The sequence below is a fragment of the Dromaius novaehollandiae genome, chromosome 2, assembly GCF_036370855.1.
Source record: "Dromaius novaehollandiae isolate bDroNov1 chromosome 2, bDroNov1.hap1, whole genome shotgun sequence".
Lineage (NCBI taxonomy): Eukaryota > Metazoa > Chordata > Aves > Casuariiformes > Dromaiidae > Dromaius > Dromaius novaehollandiae.
Window position 1 is genome coordinate 50,111,076 of NC_088099.1, and position 20,707 is coordinate 50,131,782.

At 35.4% G+C, this 20,707-nt stretch overlaps 1 protein-coding gene across 6 annotated transcripts in view; it reads right to left on the reverse strand.

The window, feature by feature from the left end:
* ULK4 (unc-51 like kinase 4) overlaps positions 1-20,707 on the reverse strand; it is a 237,515-nt gene that overhangs the window by 151,496 nt on the left and 65,312 nt on the right. For all 6 annotated transcript variants that reach the window (XM_064506435.1, XM_064506438.1, XM_064506437.1 and 3 more), the window contains 6 exons: positions 19,813-19,940; positions 14,110-14,243; positions 9,877-9,998; positions 9,488-9,544; positions 6,099-6,150; positions 5,914-6,008 (listed from right to left, as the gene is read on the reverse strand). In XM_064506435.1, the coding sequence (XP_064362505.1) occupies positions 5,914-6,008; positions 6,099-6,150; positions 9,488-9,544; positions 9,877-9,998; positions 14,110-14,243; positions 19,813-19,940 (588 nt within the window). The remainder of the gene's footprint in view (positions 1-5,913; positions 6,009-6,098; positions 6,151-9,487; positions 9,545-9,876; positions 9,999-14,109; positions 14,244-19,812; positions 19,941-20,707) is intronic.

Consider the following 20,707-nt stretch of genomic DNA (forward strand, 5'->3'; position numbering starts at 1 on the left):
TGCTAAGATCATTAACAAAAAACAGTGAGAAATCTTCTTTAAGCCTGAACAAACTAGACTGTTTGAATACTGATAAGATCATAGCCATATCAGTATGGGTTTCTACCACCCACTAAATAGCCTGATGTCCTGTTCATGATGAATCCCTACTGCACAAAGTCACCATTGTAATAATTTTGCGATGATGACATTTAAAGGCTGTGCTGTTATCAGCACCCAAGCTAACAAGGAAATACTGAAAGCTTCTATACACATTACAGTCACATCTCCCAGCTATAATATACATGTACTGGAAAAAACAGAAATGTAGATGAAACCTGGTAATCTGGTTTCAGACAATCGGAAAGGAGCAGAAAGAAAAGAGCAGAAGAAATACACCAAGCATAAAGCAAAACTCTAGTTTCTAGCAATTCTAAGTTTAGAAACTTCCTAAGCTGAAGATGTATGTGTATTTTTGCATTTAATAATGCTTACTAGCCTTCTCTTATATATTTGAAGAATCCTATCTTTAATATATTTATACTTTTAGCATGAGCAATACCTATGGCGTTGAATTCCATATTTATGTAGTATAAAAAGGCACTTCCTTTGTTTATTTTAGAGCATCTATCTAGTTATTTAACTTGATACTCCCTCATTCACATTTTACAAAAAACATGAATAATTATTTCCAGTTCATCTTTTCTATGCCACTAATAATTTTATATCCTCAGTCTCTTGCTTCCAAGCTGAAGTTCTTTTCTATTCAGTCTCTCCTTGCATCACTGAGCTGCATTTTTTCTTGTTCAGCTTCATCTTCCTTGAGAGTAAATGACCAGAACTGTATTCAGTATGCAAGGTTTGGGAGCACCATAGACTTAGTGGCATAGTGATGTTTTCTGCTTGTTTCTCTGATCTTTTACAAGTCATTCCTAATAATCTAGTTGTCTTTTTGATCATGGCTGAGTATAAAGCTAACATTTTCATAGAAAAAGTAGGCTAAAATCTCTAGAGCAGTAGCAAGAGGTTTAGAGCCTGACACAATGTATGCATAGTTAGAATGATTTTCCTCGTGCGCATCACTTGACATTTATCAATACTGATTTGCATGTCATTTTATTTTCCTTTCACTCAATATCTCGAAAAACTTCTGCAACTCTTCTGCCAGTTTTAGTTTTCACTACTGTGAATAACTTAGTGTCATCAATCAGTTCTGTCATCTCACTATTCATTCTGCTTTCCAGATTATTTATAAACAGCACATGTTGCAACACTGATCCTTGTAAGGCACCACTCAATATACCTAAATTCTTAAAACTGATCTCTATTCTCTACTTAGTATATTTTAACTAGTTAAAAAAAGTTGATCTGTCATAGGATAAGAGGAAGAAGATTTTAAGAGCCTTTGGCACACAACTTTGTCAAAAACTTTTTAGAAAAACGGGTATACTATATAAAGCTGGAACATCCGTGTCCATAACATTCACTGATTCCTGCAAGGAAAACTCTAATCACGAGAAACCTTTCAAAAGCTGTGTTTTTTTTTCATAGTATTCTTATTAGCTACTAAGGTCATATTTATTGGAAGCAGAGCACAACTTTAATACAAATTCTCCTGCAAAGACTGTGTGTTACTTTAACAATCAAAAGAGAAACAGATACAAGCCATAGTTTCAGGGTAATTAAGTATTCAACTGCCACTAGAAGGAGGCTTGGAAGAGACAACTATTTCAATGTTTCTCTGCCTGTCTTCCCAAGGGGAAGTGAAGAGTCCTGCATCTAGGGAGGAATAACCTCATGCACCAGGACAGTCTGGGGGCTTACCTGCTGGAAAGCACCTCTGCAGAGAAGGACCTGGGAGTCCTGATGGACAACAAGTTGACCATGGACCATCAGTGTGCCTTTGTAGCAAAGGTGGCCAAGAGTATCCTGGGTTGCCTTAGGCAGAGCACTGCCAGCAGGTCAAGGGAGTTGATCCTCCCCCTCTCCTCAGCCCTGATGAGGCCACATCTGGAGTACTGTGTCCAGTTCTGGGCTCCCCAGAACAAGAGTGACATGGAACTACTGGATAGAGTCCAGCATATGGCTACTAAGACGATTAAGGGACTAGAGCATCTCTCCTATGAGGAAAGGCTGAGAGAGCTGGGACTGCTCAGCTGGGAGAAGAGAAGGCTGAGAAGGGACCTTATCAATATGTATGAATATCTGAAGGGAGGGTGTAAAGAGGATGGGGCCAGACTCTTCTCAGTGGTGCCCAGCGATAGGATGAGAGGCAATGGGCACGAACTGAAACACAGGAAGTTCTGTCCAAACACAAAGAAAAACTTCTTTACTATGAGGGTGGCTGAGCACTGGACCAGGTTGCCCAGAGAGGTTGTAGAGTTTCCATCCTTGGAGCTATTCAAAGGCAGCCTGGACACAATCCTGAGAAACATGCTCTAGGTGACCCTGCTTGAGCAGGGGTGTTAGACTAGGTGATCTCCAGAGGTCCCTTCCAACCTCAACTATTCTGTGATTCTGTGATACATAGTACATTTTGGGAAGCTAGTTACAGTATGGAATAGACTCTTACAGGAACTGACAACCATTATGAATCTCATCACCACTCAAAGGGCTCTGAATTATCATAGGTCTTTTTTCAGGCAAATAATTGTTGTTAACAGATCAAAGGAAGAAAGTTCCAAATGACAGCACAGAATTTTTCCAATTACATCTTAACCTTTACCAAAACATCAAAATAAATATTGTTATACCACTCATTATCTAAATTTAAAAAATATTTTTCCATTTTAAGTAAGCGGGGAAAACACACACTTGGCCTTGTGCCAGTTTAAGACACCATTGTTTATATTCCACTCCACTCTATACAGACTCTTCATGATGCCCTTCATCATAACATGAGTACCTAAACACCTAAAGCTTTTTTAAAGCTTGAAGTGTCTCTAGTTATCATCTTGTAAAAATGCACACAACTATAGGCAAAACAAAACTACCACTCTCTATTGGCTTTCATTTGAGTACTTTAAAATAATTTCCCTCGACTTTAACTTACTTAGCAATATATAGTCAGCCACCACAGAAAAGAACCTCCTCAATAACTGACTTCTATTTGATGGCAGTCAGAAATTTGATCACAAAAAAACAACTTAATGTTTCTGTATCTATACCTTGAACAAAGAGGCAAATCAAACATGACCTAAAACCCAGAACAAGCAGTTCTTTTTTGCTCAAAGTAGAAAAGAACCTGAAGTGTTATTCTGAAATTCCTATTAACCTATGTAATTTCCATTGTAGCTAAACTAAAACCAGAACTGAATTGAAAAACACGCTGGTTCTGCTTGCTTAATATAACCTCATTTTTTATTAAGTTCATTGAACTTCACAAAGATAAGTTTCATTCCCATTAGAAAGTTGAAAGCAATGTCACTGTTGTAGTGAAAAAAAATGCATCCTCTCAAGAAGGTTCTGGCTTCTTTTCCCCCCTCTTCTACGAAACGCTTTTCATAACCAACTTTATCTAAATGAGCAATCCAGGCTTCAAAGAACAACCTAAGATACACATTTCTCTTCAGTAAAAGTGTTTCCTATTAACCACCATTATACTTAAGTATTGATCTGGAACCTTCAACATGTCTTGCTTCAACTCTTTAAAACAGCACCATATTCTGTTGGGTGGTGGTATGCATATTCATAGATTCCAGTCATGCTCAATGAGCCGCAATTAGAAGATATCCCTTGAGTAATAGGATTTCTAAAAATATTCCATATGCATCATGAAAGATGAAGTAGCACTTTCCTCTAAAGTAACATGAGCTGTGCATTCAGGAATAATTAGCACACTAGACTTTGTAAATAGTATTAAACTAATTACTGTTTGCACCAGTAGTGACAGATGTGGTTACAGATTATTAATTACAGTGGACAATTTCTTGAATCTAATATACTAAATTCAAGGCATTTTCTCCACTGTATTTTGGGTCCAAATGGCTATTTGCTGAGTCTCAGGATGGCTCTTTTAAATTATAACTGTTATTTATGAAAATGGGCGAGCAAAGTAACAGATTTTATTTCCTCAAAAAAAGCTGTTGATTGACATGGATATAATTATTTTTAGTTAATATATTTCAAAATACATCTATTCAAAATCAAGGAAGCTATTCTACCAAAGTGTAGGTTTCAAAAATTTACAAGCATTGGATAGGCAGGAAGTTTTACCATTAGCTACCCAAGTTTAATTGACGTGTTCACATGGATTTTAAACAAACACCTAAAATTTTTACCATATGTGATGAAATAAGCCCTTTCCCACAAATTCAGATACTTAAACAAAACTTATCTACTACTAGCCAGTGGTTACTTAAAAGAGTGGGATAGTAGTTCCCTGCCTTCAACATAATGTTGTACTGAAAGTGGAGAAGGGAGTAGGGAATGAAGGGTGGTAAAGCGGAGCTCTTCCCTTGCTGCTGTTTTCTTGGCAGGGGGAGGAATAGGGGGTACGACAACAGACCATTAGAGTTTAAACAGCAGCTAGGGAAATTTTATATAATGTGTTGACAGAAGGTATTGGAATTTCAGTAAATATTGATGGACCTCCGTAAAAATGGTACGTGTTTCTGTCAATATAAGACACACTGAAAACCCACGGAAGTTAAACAACTATTTAAAAAATGGAGGTTATTTCTAAAATGATATCATAACACCATTACTAACATACTGACAGGCATGCAGATATTCCTTACCTACATTTAAATTTCCTTTAGAGAACACCCATTGCCATACCACTTAAAAGAATATTGAACCGTATTATTCTGTACTATTTCCCCTCTGAATATTGATTGGTTAGATTTTTGTGGGTAAGGACATTTTCTTGAATAGCACACACTTAATAGGTTGTGAGCATTAATGTAAATAAACATTAAACAGTTATTTAAATTCCAGCTTGTATTTTTGATTAATTCCACTATTTTCACTTCTTAAGACTTTGCAATCTAAATTTTCAAACAAATAAGATTCAACTTCCAAAAAAACACTCTCTGAGATCACCCATTTCTATCTAGCCCAATTTGTTAATGCCTGTCTTAACTACTATGTTGACAGTGCCATGCCATTAACCTAATTGCAATACAAACACACAAATTTCAATTTGAATTAAATGGTGACCTCACTAAGTATGGTGATACATACATTCAGTGGAAATTGAGGCAAAGAAATGCAGCGGGACAAGTTACAATGATTTGTCAATCACTACTTCAAACATTCTAAGCTACCGTTTTGCCGACAACTGTTTCACAGTGTAATTGTTCTAGCTTCAGCTAGCTTAGCTCAAAGTTAATAATTTGACTAAATACCGAACAGAAAACAAATCCTTAGCGATCTGAGAAGATTACAGTATGTGAGTTTGGTAATTGTCACATAATTTTTAGTGAGCAAGCACTTAAACTGAAACAAAAAGCAATGCCATAACTGGTATAAACTGCTATTCATGTCAACGATCTCATCAGGAAGAGTATTGATGGAATGTGGGTCTTCAACCCTCAGAGGTGGTCCTTTCAGGCCATACTAAAAGCATGACAAACAACATGGTGAAGTTTTCACTAATATATAGCGACCATACTTGCTTTGAGGTATGAGCAACATACTTGCTTTCATATTTTACATGAAAATCATTTTAAGAACTGCTATTTCTAAACCTTAGGCAAATATCCTTCTCACTCTCTTTGTAACTCCTCAACTTGATGTAGTAAACTGAGTCTGAATGCCTCTCTTCTTTGAAAATTAAATCTCTCTATAAACAATAAAGATTTTTCCTGTCAAATAGACCCACAATACATTTTAAGCCATAATTCAAACAGCTTCTAAATCTTCAAAACATTCCATTTATCAATGGAATTCAGCCAATTAGCCTGCAACTGTTTAATTTCTTGCCAGACTTACTGTCAAGCGATGGATTGTCAACAAGACAGGATGCTGTGTTACCGCTTCAAATGTTGATAAAGTAGTCTTAATCAATTCTTCTGATGCAGCTTGCCCTATTGGTAGAAATCATTATATTTCTTTATAAAATGCTACACTTCTAATGCCTACATATAAAAATACAGCAGTATCACAAATTACCTTACCTATTGCTCCATCCAAATTTGTCTCTCCTGAATCTATTGATCTGATGAAATTCTACAGAAAAAGAAGTATTTATGCACAAACACTTTAAAAACAAAAAGAAGTGTTACGCATTTTTAACAGTTCTATGTAATTGTTGAATAATTGTAATATGAAATTCTTTAAGAGACTATAAATAGAAAATGTAAATGTAACTAAACACAGGAAACATTCTCATAATTATTAAGATACGAAACACAAAGCATTTACAATCTAGTTATAACAGTTTTGTAAACATGTAGTGCTGCTGGACACTTAAAAGTAGGGTACAGTAACGACCATTACTCTGACTAATGTCAGGAATGATAACATTTCCAGCTGAATAGGCAGTAATTAAATGGCTGACGTTACTGTTAACAGAAAATTGTGTTTTCTAAAAAGACTTTGAACTGTCTTGGATATGGTTATGTTAAAATAACTCATTAAAAAGACCAAAGACCCTCCAGAAAATGCAATTTTCTGTTATTTGCACCATCTTTTTGATCTCCATGCACACTACATACACTACGGATACACTTACATGCAGAAGTATATGCAAAAAGGCATAGCCTTCTGCTAAAAATCACCTAAATAAGTAATCATTTTGAGGAACAGGGACAATGAAATATAGTATAATATTTTCTTGTCCCAGATTATTAATTATATCCATTAGTGTTTTGCCTTTTAATTTTGTTTTCACTCATCTGATTTCACTCCTGTGCATAGCTGTTTATTTCATGGGGAATGCAGAAGATGTTATTGACACTTGCTGCAGAGGAATAATTCTCAACAGAATTTTTAAAATACTCTTATTTACTAATGCAGTATTTAATAGAAGTTACTATGGATAACATCTTTCTGATTTTCAATTACACACATTTCTATTTATTTATGTGACAAAAAGCATTAAGTAAATGACACTTCTGAAATTGTTTCATATTTCACTGTCAATTGCAATTTCTTTTATTATATTTTAAATTGGCAGAAGAGCCTGCACAGGTTACCTTTTTCTCAATACATGAAAAATATCTAAAGGGTTCTTCTCTAATCAAAAATAGAGTTAGAAATTATTTATATATTTCATAATTTAAAAATATCTCAGAGGCAGTCATAAAAACCAATTGCTTCTATAAAAAAGCAGTTATCGTTTTGTCTTCCTGCTCATTTTAAGAAAGCTACTAGTTTTAATTTAATTAATCTGTGTTGGAGGAGAGTAAATTATTTTGTTTCCTCATTTAAGACCCTTTCACATCTAACCATAACGTCAAGACCAATCTATACATAAATCTGTTGTTCCTTAAGCAATGGAGGGGAATGGTGTGCATATTCCACTTTGGGTGAGTTTGTCTGCTATGCATTCAACTAGTAACTACTGTTAGCTATGCCTTTGGGGCAGAGCATGTGTCCTCCTTGTCTTTCTATTCACAGCTGAAAACAAAAGGGAAGGACTGTCCCAACTCCATCTCAGTTTTTGTGCTAGAGTACTGAGGATTATAACGATGATGGAAACAACTTTAAAGCAGCAAGAAAAAAATAAGTTATTTCTCAAACAACAACAGTTACAGGAAAATGACTACCTTTTTCCTTCTAGATTTCAAGCACACATCTTTCCACTCCTAATCATTTCTCATTCTTTGGAATAAGTCTTTGGGATAAATCAGAAAAAGCCCTGAAAGACTGCCTTGATAAAGTCTTAGAGGCCTTGATTACATCATAGTACTTCGAAAAAATACGAGCTGATGATCAAATGTACTTTTGTAGATGTCAGTGGGAACACTGCTAAACAGTTCCAGAGTAGACTGTTCCTTGGCAGAATGGATAGTTGCTCTTCCAGAGGGAATTACATTAGTCACACCACAACACACAGTTTATATAAAATGAACACTAATTCGATATGCATTGTTGCCCTTCTTTTTTATGCATAAATTGAAGTAGACTATGCAAGTACCTGAATTGCCTTGTTCTATGGATATTAGGATAAAGGACAAAATGCAAGAAATATTCAGCAGGAGCTTTCTAAACGGCTTTGCTACTCATTAGCTATAATATGAGATAGAAATCAAACTTTTTTCAAGTCTATATATTGTTTTTATATGTTAGTTTTGTAGCTTAGAAGTCACAACTATTTTGCAGGGAGACAGGATTCAAACGGGGATGCTAACCCACTTCTGAAAAAGTACAAAATCACAATATCACAAAATCTAAAATTAACACGTACTGGTAAATCTGCTACAGCTGTTATTGGAGCCAAAGGGACTGGAATACAAACTAACTAGAAGATGACTTCTTCAGTCATCTCCAGTTCAAGCAAGTTGGAAGAGCATCAAAAGAAAATTGATATTGTGCCTGCTCTGCTGCACCTACAATGTTGGCAGAGCACATACACCTTCTAAATGGTGGATCCACAACCATTAATAAATCTACAGCCTATTTACAAATATTTTGAAAAGAAATAAAAGAGTTTGCAATTCAATTGTTACTTTTTTTTTTTTTTAATTTTAATGCTATTTTTTTCTAAAGATAGTTTGTGGACACCTTTTCAATTGCAGGCCAGTAGAGCTAAATTAAACCAACATTTTCTTGGAATCAAAAGAGAAGAGAATCTTAACAGTAAACTGTAATCTAGCTGTTTGTGGTGAAGTATTTCTGCATGCTATTATGGAAGTAAATACACGTGTACTTAAAAGTGTTTGCTTAACGCTGACATGTAACTTTTAGAATATGCTTTGTCTCATTTGGCAAGAAGAACTGTTTCTGTAGAAGGAAATTACATTACAACAGTACTCCTTCATTTTAACTATACTGTTTTACGGCACACTTAAAATCCCAGTTCAGTTTCTATTGCTAATGCCATAAATAGGTTGTGGATGTTATATGAGACAAGTATATTAGCTCTGTAGCTTATAATATTCAGCTTTTCATCAACTAAATAGAGTGTAAAAGTACTGGCAAGCAGAAAAGATAACAAAAGGAAAGAACACCTTAAATATAGATTAGATTATAACTTATCTTTCATTTCTACTCATGACTTCGTCTTAGAAATCTAGAAAGAATATTGTGTGTAATTCAGAGTCAAGCCTTCCTACTGTAAAATAAAGCACAAAGGAAATTCTCAATTTATCAGACTTGTGCAAAGTTTCTCTATACTTGAGCACAGGATAGCATATTTTCCCCTTGACCCTATCTATTACTATAGAAAACATTTTATGGTAATATACACAATTTCCAATAGAAGCTAAAAAGTTACATTCAGAATAAAATTCAATTTCTCTGATTTATAAATTTAATGTAATTACATTAAAATAATTCCAAAAACTGTATGTATATGCATTTTTTCTAAATAAAAATTAATTTAACAAAAGGTTCTACTCACAAGTAAGATCCCATAATTGAAAAGAAACTCCTCTGTTACTATCTTGGGACGAAATATCTGTTTGAATTTAACAAAAGTTAAAAAAAAAGTTACAATAAGTGCATATCTTATGACCAGAAAAAGTAAAACATGTATTTCACATCTATGTTAAAAGAAAAAAAAAAAGAAAAAATATATACTTGCTTCCATCACCAGAGTTGCCTTATGAAATGCGAAAATAAGGTTTACATCTTTAGTGCTGTTACTTAGCTGGAATACTCACTGACATAATTCTACATTAAGAAAAGATGTACTTGGTCCATTCTGATTATAATCAGCAGAAATTGCTTCTTGGGAAATTGCAACAGTTTAGGTTTTTTGTTTAACAATTTCTGAAAAGAAAAATCTACCTGGGATGTCACAAGATGAAGCACTACAGGCATCATGGGAAGGCACATCTTCAGCTGTTTGGCCTGAACTGTTGACGGGTGTTTACGTCCAGAGACATTAGTTAAGGCACTGAGAATGTCACCTGCAGAAAATAACATTTCAGAGTGACCTAACATAATTGGTTTACTAAACAAAAGCAAATGACAAAGTATCTCTGTTCCACATTCAATCCCACTTTCTCCCTCCTGATGAACTAGTGTTCATGTGACTGCATATATATCAGGGAACTGAACCAACACTTTTCTAGTTTAGTTTTCAGCCAGGTCCCATTTCCTGCTCCAGCTGCAGGGACGGATGCACAAATGCTACCTTTAGTGAAAGGGCGAGGACAGAAACATGAGGCAGGTGGAGAAGGAAAGATGGAACTACCCCTTGCAGCAGGGTGGGCCTATACTGGCTTTGAGTGGCTACATGGGCATGGAATTAGACTCTTGAAATGCTGTGGACACAATTCTATTTCCAGTGAAATCAAAGGCAAAATTCTCATGACTTAGCTGACGATGACCTTCACCATTATTGGATCACATAGTGTTCAAGGAGTGTACTTCTCCTGCAGCACAGTACAGACCAAAACAAAACAAAAACAAAAAACCCTCCCCCCTTCCAAAATCCCATCAGCCACACACACGCAGTTTTAAGAACGACAAAAGTTATCTAAAGCAACAGGAATTCTCATGTTTTCATGGAACAAATAAAGAGGCAGCAGCAGGTCAATGAGAGAACTTAAGTTACCTCTGAAACAAACCTCAGACACAATAATGAGGGAACAAAATTCTCATTACAATAGTGAAAACCGTACTTCAAACTACAAGAGGCATTAAAAAAAATCAAGGAACATTATGCTGAGTTTTTGTTACATTAATCATTGTCTCAGAAAACAAAACACCTTCTGCATGGGATTAAAATGGAAGCAGCGGGAGACAAGCAGTACTGCACATGCAAAGAAAGAAAATTCAATCCTTACAGCCTGAAAATATTAAAAGCCAAATCTCGTCCTTGAAAGAGCACTTACTAAATATCCTCCCTAGAGAGGACTCCACAAAACTGTAAAAAGCAAATCAAATAGACATTAAACAAATAAAGGACTTGATTCAGTATTTTATACAATTTTCATGCCAGAACAGGCCCTTCTTTAGAAAGTAAGTCACCAAGTTTATTCATGTTGAATAATACCAGTGCTTTTCTTCTGCTCCCATGCAGTTCAGTTTTCACATAAGCAGGAATGACAGAGCCTGGCACTAAATTAGACTGTAAAAATACCTAGGCTTAAAGATTTGACTCCTTCTACAACAAACTGCTCAAGAAAAAGAAGGTGTTACTTAAATCTTTCCAAATACATGAGACAAAATATTGCCCTTTCATCAACACATTTCTGTGTTGAATTAATAACACTGTAATTCACCAATACCTGTTAGTGGTTACTAGCAGATACTCAAATCAACTGAACCTTCTACCCTCTTTCTATATTTTAAGCTCTATATAATCATCACTTTTGCCAATTTTCCAAATGATAAATAGACATGGTCACCTCAGTTTTTAGTATGATCTAAGCCGTTTATATTTATTTCATAAAAACAGGTTAAATATTATAAATACAGAAGTAAAAATCACTTACTCACCTAAGATAACTGAAAACTTTTAAAGTTATTCACCAGATTATCAATATACTTTCATTTATTGAAATATATCTTTAAGGGCAATTTCTATTCTCTATTTGTTAATCTATTTAGTTTATAGCTCCATCTGGTGGAAGAAGATGGGATCAGTAAGATGCTTGAACAAATGTCTATTAAAAGCTAGCTTGGAATAATTTCTAATTCAACAGTGAAACTGCTTTTAAGTATTCCACTTTGCAAATCTGGTCATTTTTCTTAGGGGACCATAACTTTTACCCCTTCGAGAAGAATGTGTTCCTTCCTCACACTCACAGCAAGAAAAAGAAGAAGCCTTCTGACAAATATGGACAGATAAAGTTAATCTTAATCGAAACAATCAAAACACATATCTAGCTTGGAAAGAAAAACAAAGCGTAAAATTTATACTTGCTGTATCAGTTGTCCAAACAATGCACAATGCCATTAAAGATGTATATCAGTAGTAAAAAAAAACCAGCAGAACCCATGTTAAAGAGATTGATGTATTATTTTTTGTAATGATAACAACTATTTTGATTTAGAGCACTTTCAGATCCTGAGGAATCTATCAGGGCCTACTGTGTTAGATGCATACAGTACATACAGACAGTAAGAGGCTAACATCAGCCTCAAAACTTTTATAGTTTGAAGCTTCCAAATCCTGAAACATGCCCAATATGTGGACCTGATATTAGCTAGAAAAAAAGAACCCTATATTTGCATCAAGGAAAAATTTGCCTTTTCATAATAAGTAAACTTTCTTTCAAAATGGCAGCATAACATCTAGGTCTACTGGCCTTTGCAGTGCTACCATTTCTCTTTTAATATTCTATCAATAATTTATATCCAATGAGAAATATATCAGATATCACCACTTAAGAAAATAATTTTATGAAAAATAATTTTGTAATTTAATGACAAATCATACACAGTCTTACTCCCTTTCTCTTCTTGAAGACTCTCAGCATTTCCTCCTTTGTCTTCCCATTTACTTTTCTCACTCTACTCTTTCTCTGTTGAAAGTGTGGAGTTTTAATAACCATTTTGATGCTGATGATTCAGACTAACCACACCAATCTCATATTTTCTTTCTCCCTTCCCCTCTTTCCTTCCTTCCCACTCCTTCCTTCTTTCCTTCTTTCTTCCCATCCCTTTCTGTATCCCACTCCCCCTTCTTCCCTTCCTTCCCTTTAATCCTTCTTCCCTTTTCCAGTTCTTCTTCCCTCCCACTTCTTCCCTCCCTCCCCTTTCCTCTCTCCCACCCTCTTCATTCCTACCCTTTTTGTTCCCTCCCTCACCCTTCCTTCCTAGCCTACCCTTCTTTCCATCTATCTCCCCTGCCCTTGCTCCCTCCTCCCCCTCCCTTCCCTCCCTCTTCTTTTCCCTCCTTCCTAATTAACATTGATAAGTAAAAACATCATCTTTCCCCACATATTATATAGTATATTTTTTTCCAGGATAGATAATCCCACCATTTTTACTTCTCTGGACTCATTTTTGTGACATCTCTTTTATTCTATATCAATAGTATGTTCACACCTTGACAACAGACCCTCGTTAATTTTTCAAGATTCTATTATTTTTGTTTTTAAATGGCCAAAACTCACATCCTGCTTCAACAACTTCTCTTCATTGCCTCAGATGCTCTAGTTCTCAAACTTCTTTCTACCCCAGCTTCTTCACTAGTTGCCCAATCAGTCCAAATTATCCCCTGTAACATGCAAGTTTTTTCATATTCACATGCATGCCTTCACAGTTCCTTTTACCAGTCCTCTCTTCCCCAGCATCTCATTCAACTATGAGAGGCCTGAGCATATTCAAGCACAGCAAAAATTTAGCTGCTAAACCCATGCAAATTTCTATTTGAACACATATGACCTGTACAAATTTCCAAGTAGCTTTTCATCTTTTCAAAAGCTCAAATTTTCACAAAACTGGCCAAATGTGTTCTCTTTCACACAATGGCTATTTTGCTGAAACTTTAAGTCCTTATTCCTACATATAAAGGGTGGGATGAAGAAGCACTGATGCTCTGTCAGAGAGCATCTTGCCATCTTTTCTTAAGCATAAGGTAGTCAATTCCTGCCATCTATAAAAACTGAAGTATCTAGGTTAAAATTTTTAAGAAAAATTGCCTGAAGCACATACTCAACATATAAACACATACTCACAGATATGTCCTACTGCATCTCTCCTTGCTTTATAATGTTGCTTTATATGTTTTATAAGGCAAGTTTGTTCTTAAGCTTTTTCTATCTTTGGAATATCTTTAGAACATTGAGGAAACATCTTGTACAACTGGGTCTCAATCCTGACCGAGTTGTTGGCACTTACCACCCTGCAAATACTAAGCATCAATATAGAAAATCATTCATGCAAGATTCCAGTACAAAATATCTGATCATGACATAACTAAGAAATGTAGTGAAGCTGATGTCATGCAAACTTTACATAATCAGAAAACGCCACCTTTCCACCTTCCACCTGTAGGGAGATATTTAAGTATTTCTCAAGAAAGTATGAAAAGGTAAGATTTGTTCAATAAGCAACTCAATTTACCTAGAATTCTTGGCAGTTCCTGTACAATGTGATATATGAGAAGATCCAGGCATTTTGACAGGTATTCATTGCTGCTTTGCTGTTCTTTTCCTGGTGTGGCCTTTCTGCTGTCTCTTTCAATATATATCACGAGTCTACATTTAAGCAAGTGCAAAAATTACTTCTCGTTAAAAAAAAGGATACTCTATCTCAAAAATACTGCTAAAGCAAACGTTTCCAGTACCTGTGGTTACAATCAAGATGTAATTTTGTTGAAACTTTGGATTTTCCCTTTTGAATAAATTAATTTTAAAAATAACACGAATTACCATGACATGGAACAACAGGCAAAAAAAACCTTACTAGCTTAAACAAAGATACGGTGCTAACATACGGAGTGAATCCCTCCTCAAACTTAGAATAGGGAGAGACTAATTTTAAAACCCACTTTATTTTGAAACTTATGACCAATATACATAATACAAGCAAAGATTAAAGACAACTTTTTCCAACCTGTAAGAATTCCAAAAGCAAGTATAGTTTAAGTAACAGGCAATCAAACTTTCAATCCAGAAAAAAAAGAATTCTTATTACAGCCTATTATTGTCAGTATAAGTAAGAATGCCAATACTGAAAGAGATCCAAAGTCTAACTAGCCTTATATCCTTTCTCTGGTAATCAGATATTCAAGATTTCTCAAGACAAACTCTCTGCTTGCTTCTAACTGATACATGCTGTATAGCTATACTAGTCCACATAATGACATTTTTCATAGTAAGCTATAGTAACTGATTTATTAGTCATTGGTGAACTTGAAGAGATTGCTTTAAAAATATACCTATAACAGAATGCTTCAGGCAATGTTTAAAAATGCTCTTTTGAATAGACAGAAGGGCCTAATATTGACATCTTTGTTTCAGATTCAAACTCCCTGGGTGTGCGGTGCACAGAACCAGTCACTGGTGAGCGAAATCCATGCTCTAGATTTTGAGAACATACTTCAGTACTATCCCTTTTCTTACACATCCTTAAAATCAATGCTCTTTTCTACAAGTATGAAAATAACTGACAAACTTTTTCAAGTGTATGAAACAGAACTGTGGGACTCAAACAGAAACTTTTATCCTAGCAGGTGTGTATTTCCATCATAAAACTGCTATACCCAATGAAATAAGAATTACACAAGGACATATTTGCAGGATTAGGTCTCTAAACAACGCGTGAATATTATGGAATTCTACAACTCACCGGCTCCTTCCTGAACCATGCTACACAGACAAGACCAATGGCCTGTTCAGTAACTACCTTCCATATCTGCAATAGCCCAGAGGTAAAACATTCAGCTGCATTTCCCAGAGACTATAAGAACTATAAGGACATCTTCTGTTTTTCCTATTTCTGCAAATTGTATTCAATTACAATGAATTTTGATATGTGTGGTAGATGAGAACTATTGAAAACCAGACTGTACTCTTTAATCTTACTCTTAAAAGCTTTAAGTTTTTTTTTAAATATATAAAACAGAACAATTTAAATTAAAATTATATAAAGCCCACGCTGGCAATATGGAGGGAAAAACAATTTACTGGCAAAAAGAACTATTTTTAGGGGCAAAGAAATCACTATGTTAAGTTCAACATATAAAATTGTGTCCTTATTAGCATATAGATGGTTCTATACTTGGAGAGCTTTTGTGGTCCAAAGACACACTGAAGGCCTAGAACCTAGAAGACAGTTCTGAAACGAAAGGAGATTTGGAGTATACGGGGTAGAGTGAATGCTAGATTCATCAGCACCAAAAAACTGTTATCTTGGTAACAGGAATAGCAATTGTATAATATAAGGATAACAGAACTGAAAGGATAACAGAGGGCAGTGACAACTAAGACTTGTGGATTTAGCTTTGGAGAATTGAGACATCATTGTATCCAAATTCTCTCTCAGGACATTTGATGGAAACTCCCTCTCACTTCACTCACTGAAGATGCAAGTTTCTCCAGTTCCTAGTTGACCACAGTAGCTCAAATGGCAAATACATGGAAGAAACTAGGTTGCTGCTAAGATGCCATACTGTGAACTGAGTTGAGAGGGCACATTTCTGTTTGTCAGCCCTACTATAAGGGAATTAGTTTCTGGCAAACAGACAGCTGGCAGCAGTAATATCAGAAGCAACTAGAGCAGCCGAAGCTCATCTCCTGAGTTGATTTTTGCCACCTCATGCACTCTGTTGCACAAGACAGCTCTCTGCTCCCTCTACACTTGTGCCAGCCCCAACAATAGATCAAAGTGAGCACAAGTCAACAATGACATCACATCACAAAAAAGAAAAATAACATGCTGGGGAAATACATGCAGAAATGTAATCTATAAGACATGTGAATGAATTCTTTCACTCCACTCACCACCAATAAAACCTTAGTTGCATTACTGTATCCAGCTTTAGGTATCCCATTTCAATAACAATGTGAATCATTGGCAATAACAAGAATGACAAGGGGTCTTAAACTTTATTTCCCAGTAAATGACTTGCATCTCATCAGTGGTGCACAGTAACATTCAAGGCGAGGGACATCAAGGTGAGCCAAATGGCAACCTAGCTAGTAAGCCTTTCTGTGACGAAGATAAGACCAGAAGATACAAGGAAGAAGCACTGAGAACAGCTGGAAAAGTGGAGGGAAAAGGAGAGAATTTCAGAGAGTTAACAGCATTGGGCAATGGGAATGATGTCCAGTACTTAAAAAGATTAAGAACTGCTCACTTATAAAGTACGATCAGTAGGAAGAAAGAAAAGATCTAGTCAAAGTTCAGAAGACTGAGCAGAGATGTGACAAGAGTCTTCAAATACACAGAAGTCACTGCAAAAGGAAAGGGTCTAAATTGTTTTCTGCGTGTTTCCTGTTCTTAACCTGTAGAAGTGAAATTTCAATGAGATATCAGCATCAATTTTTAAAAGTTAAAAATAGCTAACAATTAGAATACCCAACAAAAGGAGGTTATGGAATCTCCACCGATTTCCACTAAAACATTTCTTAAGGATATGTAATAGGCCTTGACCTGGATCAGAGGGATAGACTCTGTAACCTCTCAAGGTCTAAGTATTGTTTTCTAAAATACATTTGTTCCCTTGTATCAGTGACATTTATCCTCAATTCTTAATTTACATCCTTAAAATCAACTCTAGGTATCAATATGGTTCAGCTACAACTTCAGCAGCATCAGAATAGGGGAAAAGAGTGCATGGCCCTGAGATGACCTGCTGCCAAATGACTGAACCTAAAGCAGGAGGTCTCTCACTGGTAGTCTCCTCTCCTGCAGAAGGTTCTTCAGTTCACTAAGTTCACGGAGACTGACAGCTCTGATAAATGAGTAGATGTCTTGCATGCTCTAAACCTATACTTAGACAGTTTGCCCCAACAATTCAAGGACCTGTTTTTAGTCAACCTCTGCTAGCAAAAAAGGATGAAGATATTTAAAGGATGTTTAATACAGATGCATTTTTTATTTTATAGAGCTGCAACATTGGGCAGTAGGTCATGCTAGTTAAAAGGGTCAACACCTATGTCCCCCCCCCTTTTTTTTTTTAAGAAAAAGTGTTTGTTTGTTTGTTTGTTTAAGTTTGATACAATTTTACAGTTTGCTGGGGGAGTTTTTGTCCCAAATCACTGACTTACGTGAGTCATTGTTCCCTCCAGCTTTCCATTTCCATGCTTTCTCATTTGATTGAGCAACCTTTTTGATTCTTTTTCTCAGTCAAAAGGACTAGGTTTCTGGGCCAGCATGAGACATAGAAGGCCATGCTAGACATGAGGTTGCAATAGATCTTCAGGTAATGAATTCTCTTAGATGACCTTATGTACATGCACTGCAGTTTTACTTATCAGACTTGTATTATTTTATTTAAGCAAGGAATGTTAAGATCCTTCTTTTTATTCATTAATGAGTTACAAGAAAAACTAATACAGCAATTACATTGGCATTTATTACATGCTCTGATTTTAAAATAACCATGCTATTCAAAACAGAACAGGATCATTGGGTCATCTTGGGTTCTGATTAGCAAAGCAATGGCTTTAAACTAAATTGTATCTACCTAGACCCATATCCTTTAACTGTCAAGATTAACTCTACACTACACCCCATTAGTCTTCAACTGTGGTCAGCACATGTTTTTTACCTTCTGTATTGCAGTCCATAAGCTGCCTGAAGAATAATTTCTTACAGGGACAGAGTGAACCTATTCTAGTTAGCTAATTTTAAAACAGTTTTGTTAAGCTGCTACTTTTTGCTATTTATTGTTGTAATCAGAAACAATGAAAACTTGAAAATTGTGATTTATTTTGCTTTTCTGCCTTGTATACAAAGGCTTTTAATTGGGCCAGAGAGCAAGGCCACCAAACACGCTGTGGTTCCCATTTTGACTACAAAAATAGTATGAGACAGCTTTTTGTCTCTGAATGCATCTATGATTCTTTCTTCCTCAAAAAAACATACAATGAACAATGCTCTGCCACCTTATGCACCTTCTGACAGGTGCAGAATGACACTGCTTCTAAGCTCCTTAGGGCAGGAAGTACACATTTTTTAATAGCTGTAAACTACTAGCACTGTGCAGGCAATATTAGAGAAAAAATGCACAACAGTTAATTTGGGAGATTCAATGAATAGAGACTAAAGTTATTTTTCTTAACTGATAATAGTATCACTAACATTATTAGTGAAAGTAACAATATAAGGAGCGTAACTATGACCAAATAACCACCATGAACTTCATATTGATAAGAGAATTTTCAAAAAGAAACTGTCAAATTCTTCACGCTTTCAAACCTCTCTCAGCCACAATGACTGAGTTTTAAAATATTTTTCAGGAAGTCAGCTGGTACATATAGGCAGGACTTCTGTCTAGAAAGCTACAGGAAAAATAAGATGAAATTGACACTGAACAGTAAATTGTGACCTATAAGTAGACTCTGATCAAATATTGTTCATGTATAACCATCTGTAGGTGGGGCACACCAATACTACATAAAGCATGCACAGAGAGCAGTTTGTTCCCATTATTTGTATTGAAGACTATTCCATTAACCCTCTATTTTTCCTTCAATATTGGTTGCAGTCTTCCATACTACTGAGGTCAACTACACACCTAACACACTTCCCTCCCTTCATTCTCAAAAGTAAAATTCTCAAAAGTAAAAGCTACGTGGAAACAAGAATTGGAACTCTTCTTCCCTATCTAGCTGTTTTGTCTTCACATTTAGCATTACTACTTTTTATTAAAAGTAAGACAAAGCACTCATTTTATTTCCGGGCTATGTCAAGATCCTCCAGTCACTAGCCCCACCTTCGCTACACATAAGTTCCACTATGGTGCTCTTTCATGTGCATCAAACCACATACATATTGTATTCCTAACAATTATTATAGTTCTTCCTACTCCAGATTGGAACCTGATAATCAGCATCATATTTTTGTTCTTTTTCCATACTTTTTTCTCCTTGCTCTCTCTCTTCTCTGAACTTCCTCTTGTGAGTAATCATAATCTCATGACCAAATACCAAATAGACAACTCTTTTCTTAATATTCTTATAAAGGCATTCATATTACAGAGAAAATAGTTCACTTCTAAAACACTGACTCGAAAATATCACATATATAAAAGCATTTCAGGTAGGACTTTGGAAATAAACGTCACATATCTAATTATATGTTATATTATAACCTTACCTTGCTTGACAACTGAGTAGCAACATCTCTCTGTTATTAATTAAAACTTGCAACAGGACCAGAAAGGCTTTTGCTCGAATGAAAGTTGAAGGACTTTCAAATAAATGAATAACTGTAGTCACAAAATCCTTGGTAGGAATAAGCACAAATACATTAATATTATTTTATGAAAAAGCTTAGTATACTATATTTTATCACTATATGCATTTAAAATTTCCTCCTTTAAATTATTCATTGTGTATTGCTAAAGTCCTTTTCATACCATTTTCATAGCCAAAAATTTCACTAAATAGTACTAAATAAAGGTATTTTGTCCAAGATAGACTGGCCCAATGCAAAGCTGCTTTGTACAACTTCAAGAGCTGCAGTAAGCAAATGCTGTTTTCTGTACTGTGTCCAGAGTGCTACATAATGCAGTAAAAAATGATGGACTTTATAGTTAAAAAATATTCTTACCTTAAGGATAAACATATGATATTTTAATATAATTATTCTAAAAGACAACTGATGCATTTTTCAAATATATACATATCATCACAAATCTGATGAAATATTTACCTTCTAATTCCCACATACACAGAAAGATTAAAAATGCCTTTGTCAGATATAATAATGTATACAACACATCCTTAAATTAAACATAAGGTGCTTCAAATGGATAGTAATCCTGTTTCTACCTCCTCTGATCATACTATCTCATTTTATTTTAGGTTCATGAAGTAAAGAATACCTTTTCAAGGAACAACCCAAGTAAGAATGAACTGCAAGCAGTAATGAGCCATGAGTTTCCTAACCCACTGACCATTCCCCATTCCTAAAGTCAATGTACAAGATCCTAAGATCCCACCTAACTCCATCCTCCCTGTCAATATAAATCCAAACAAAATCAACATTT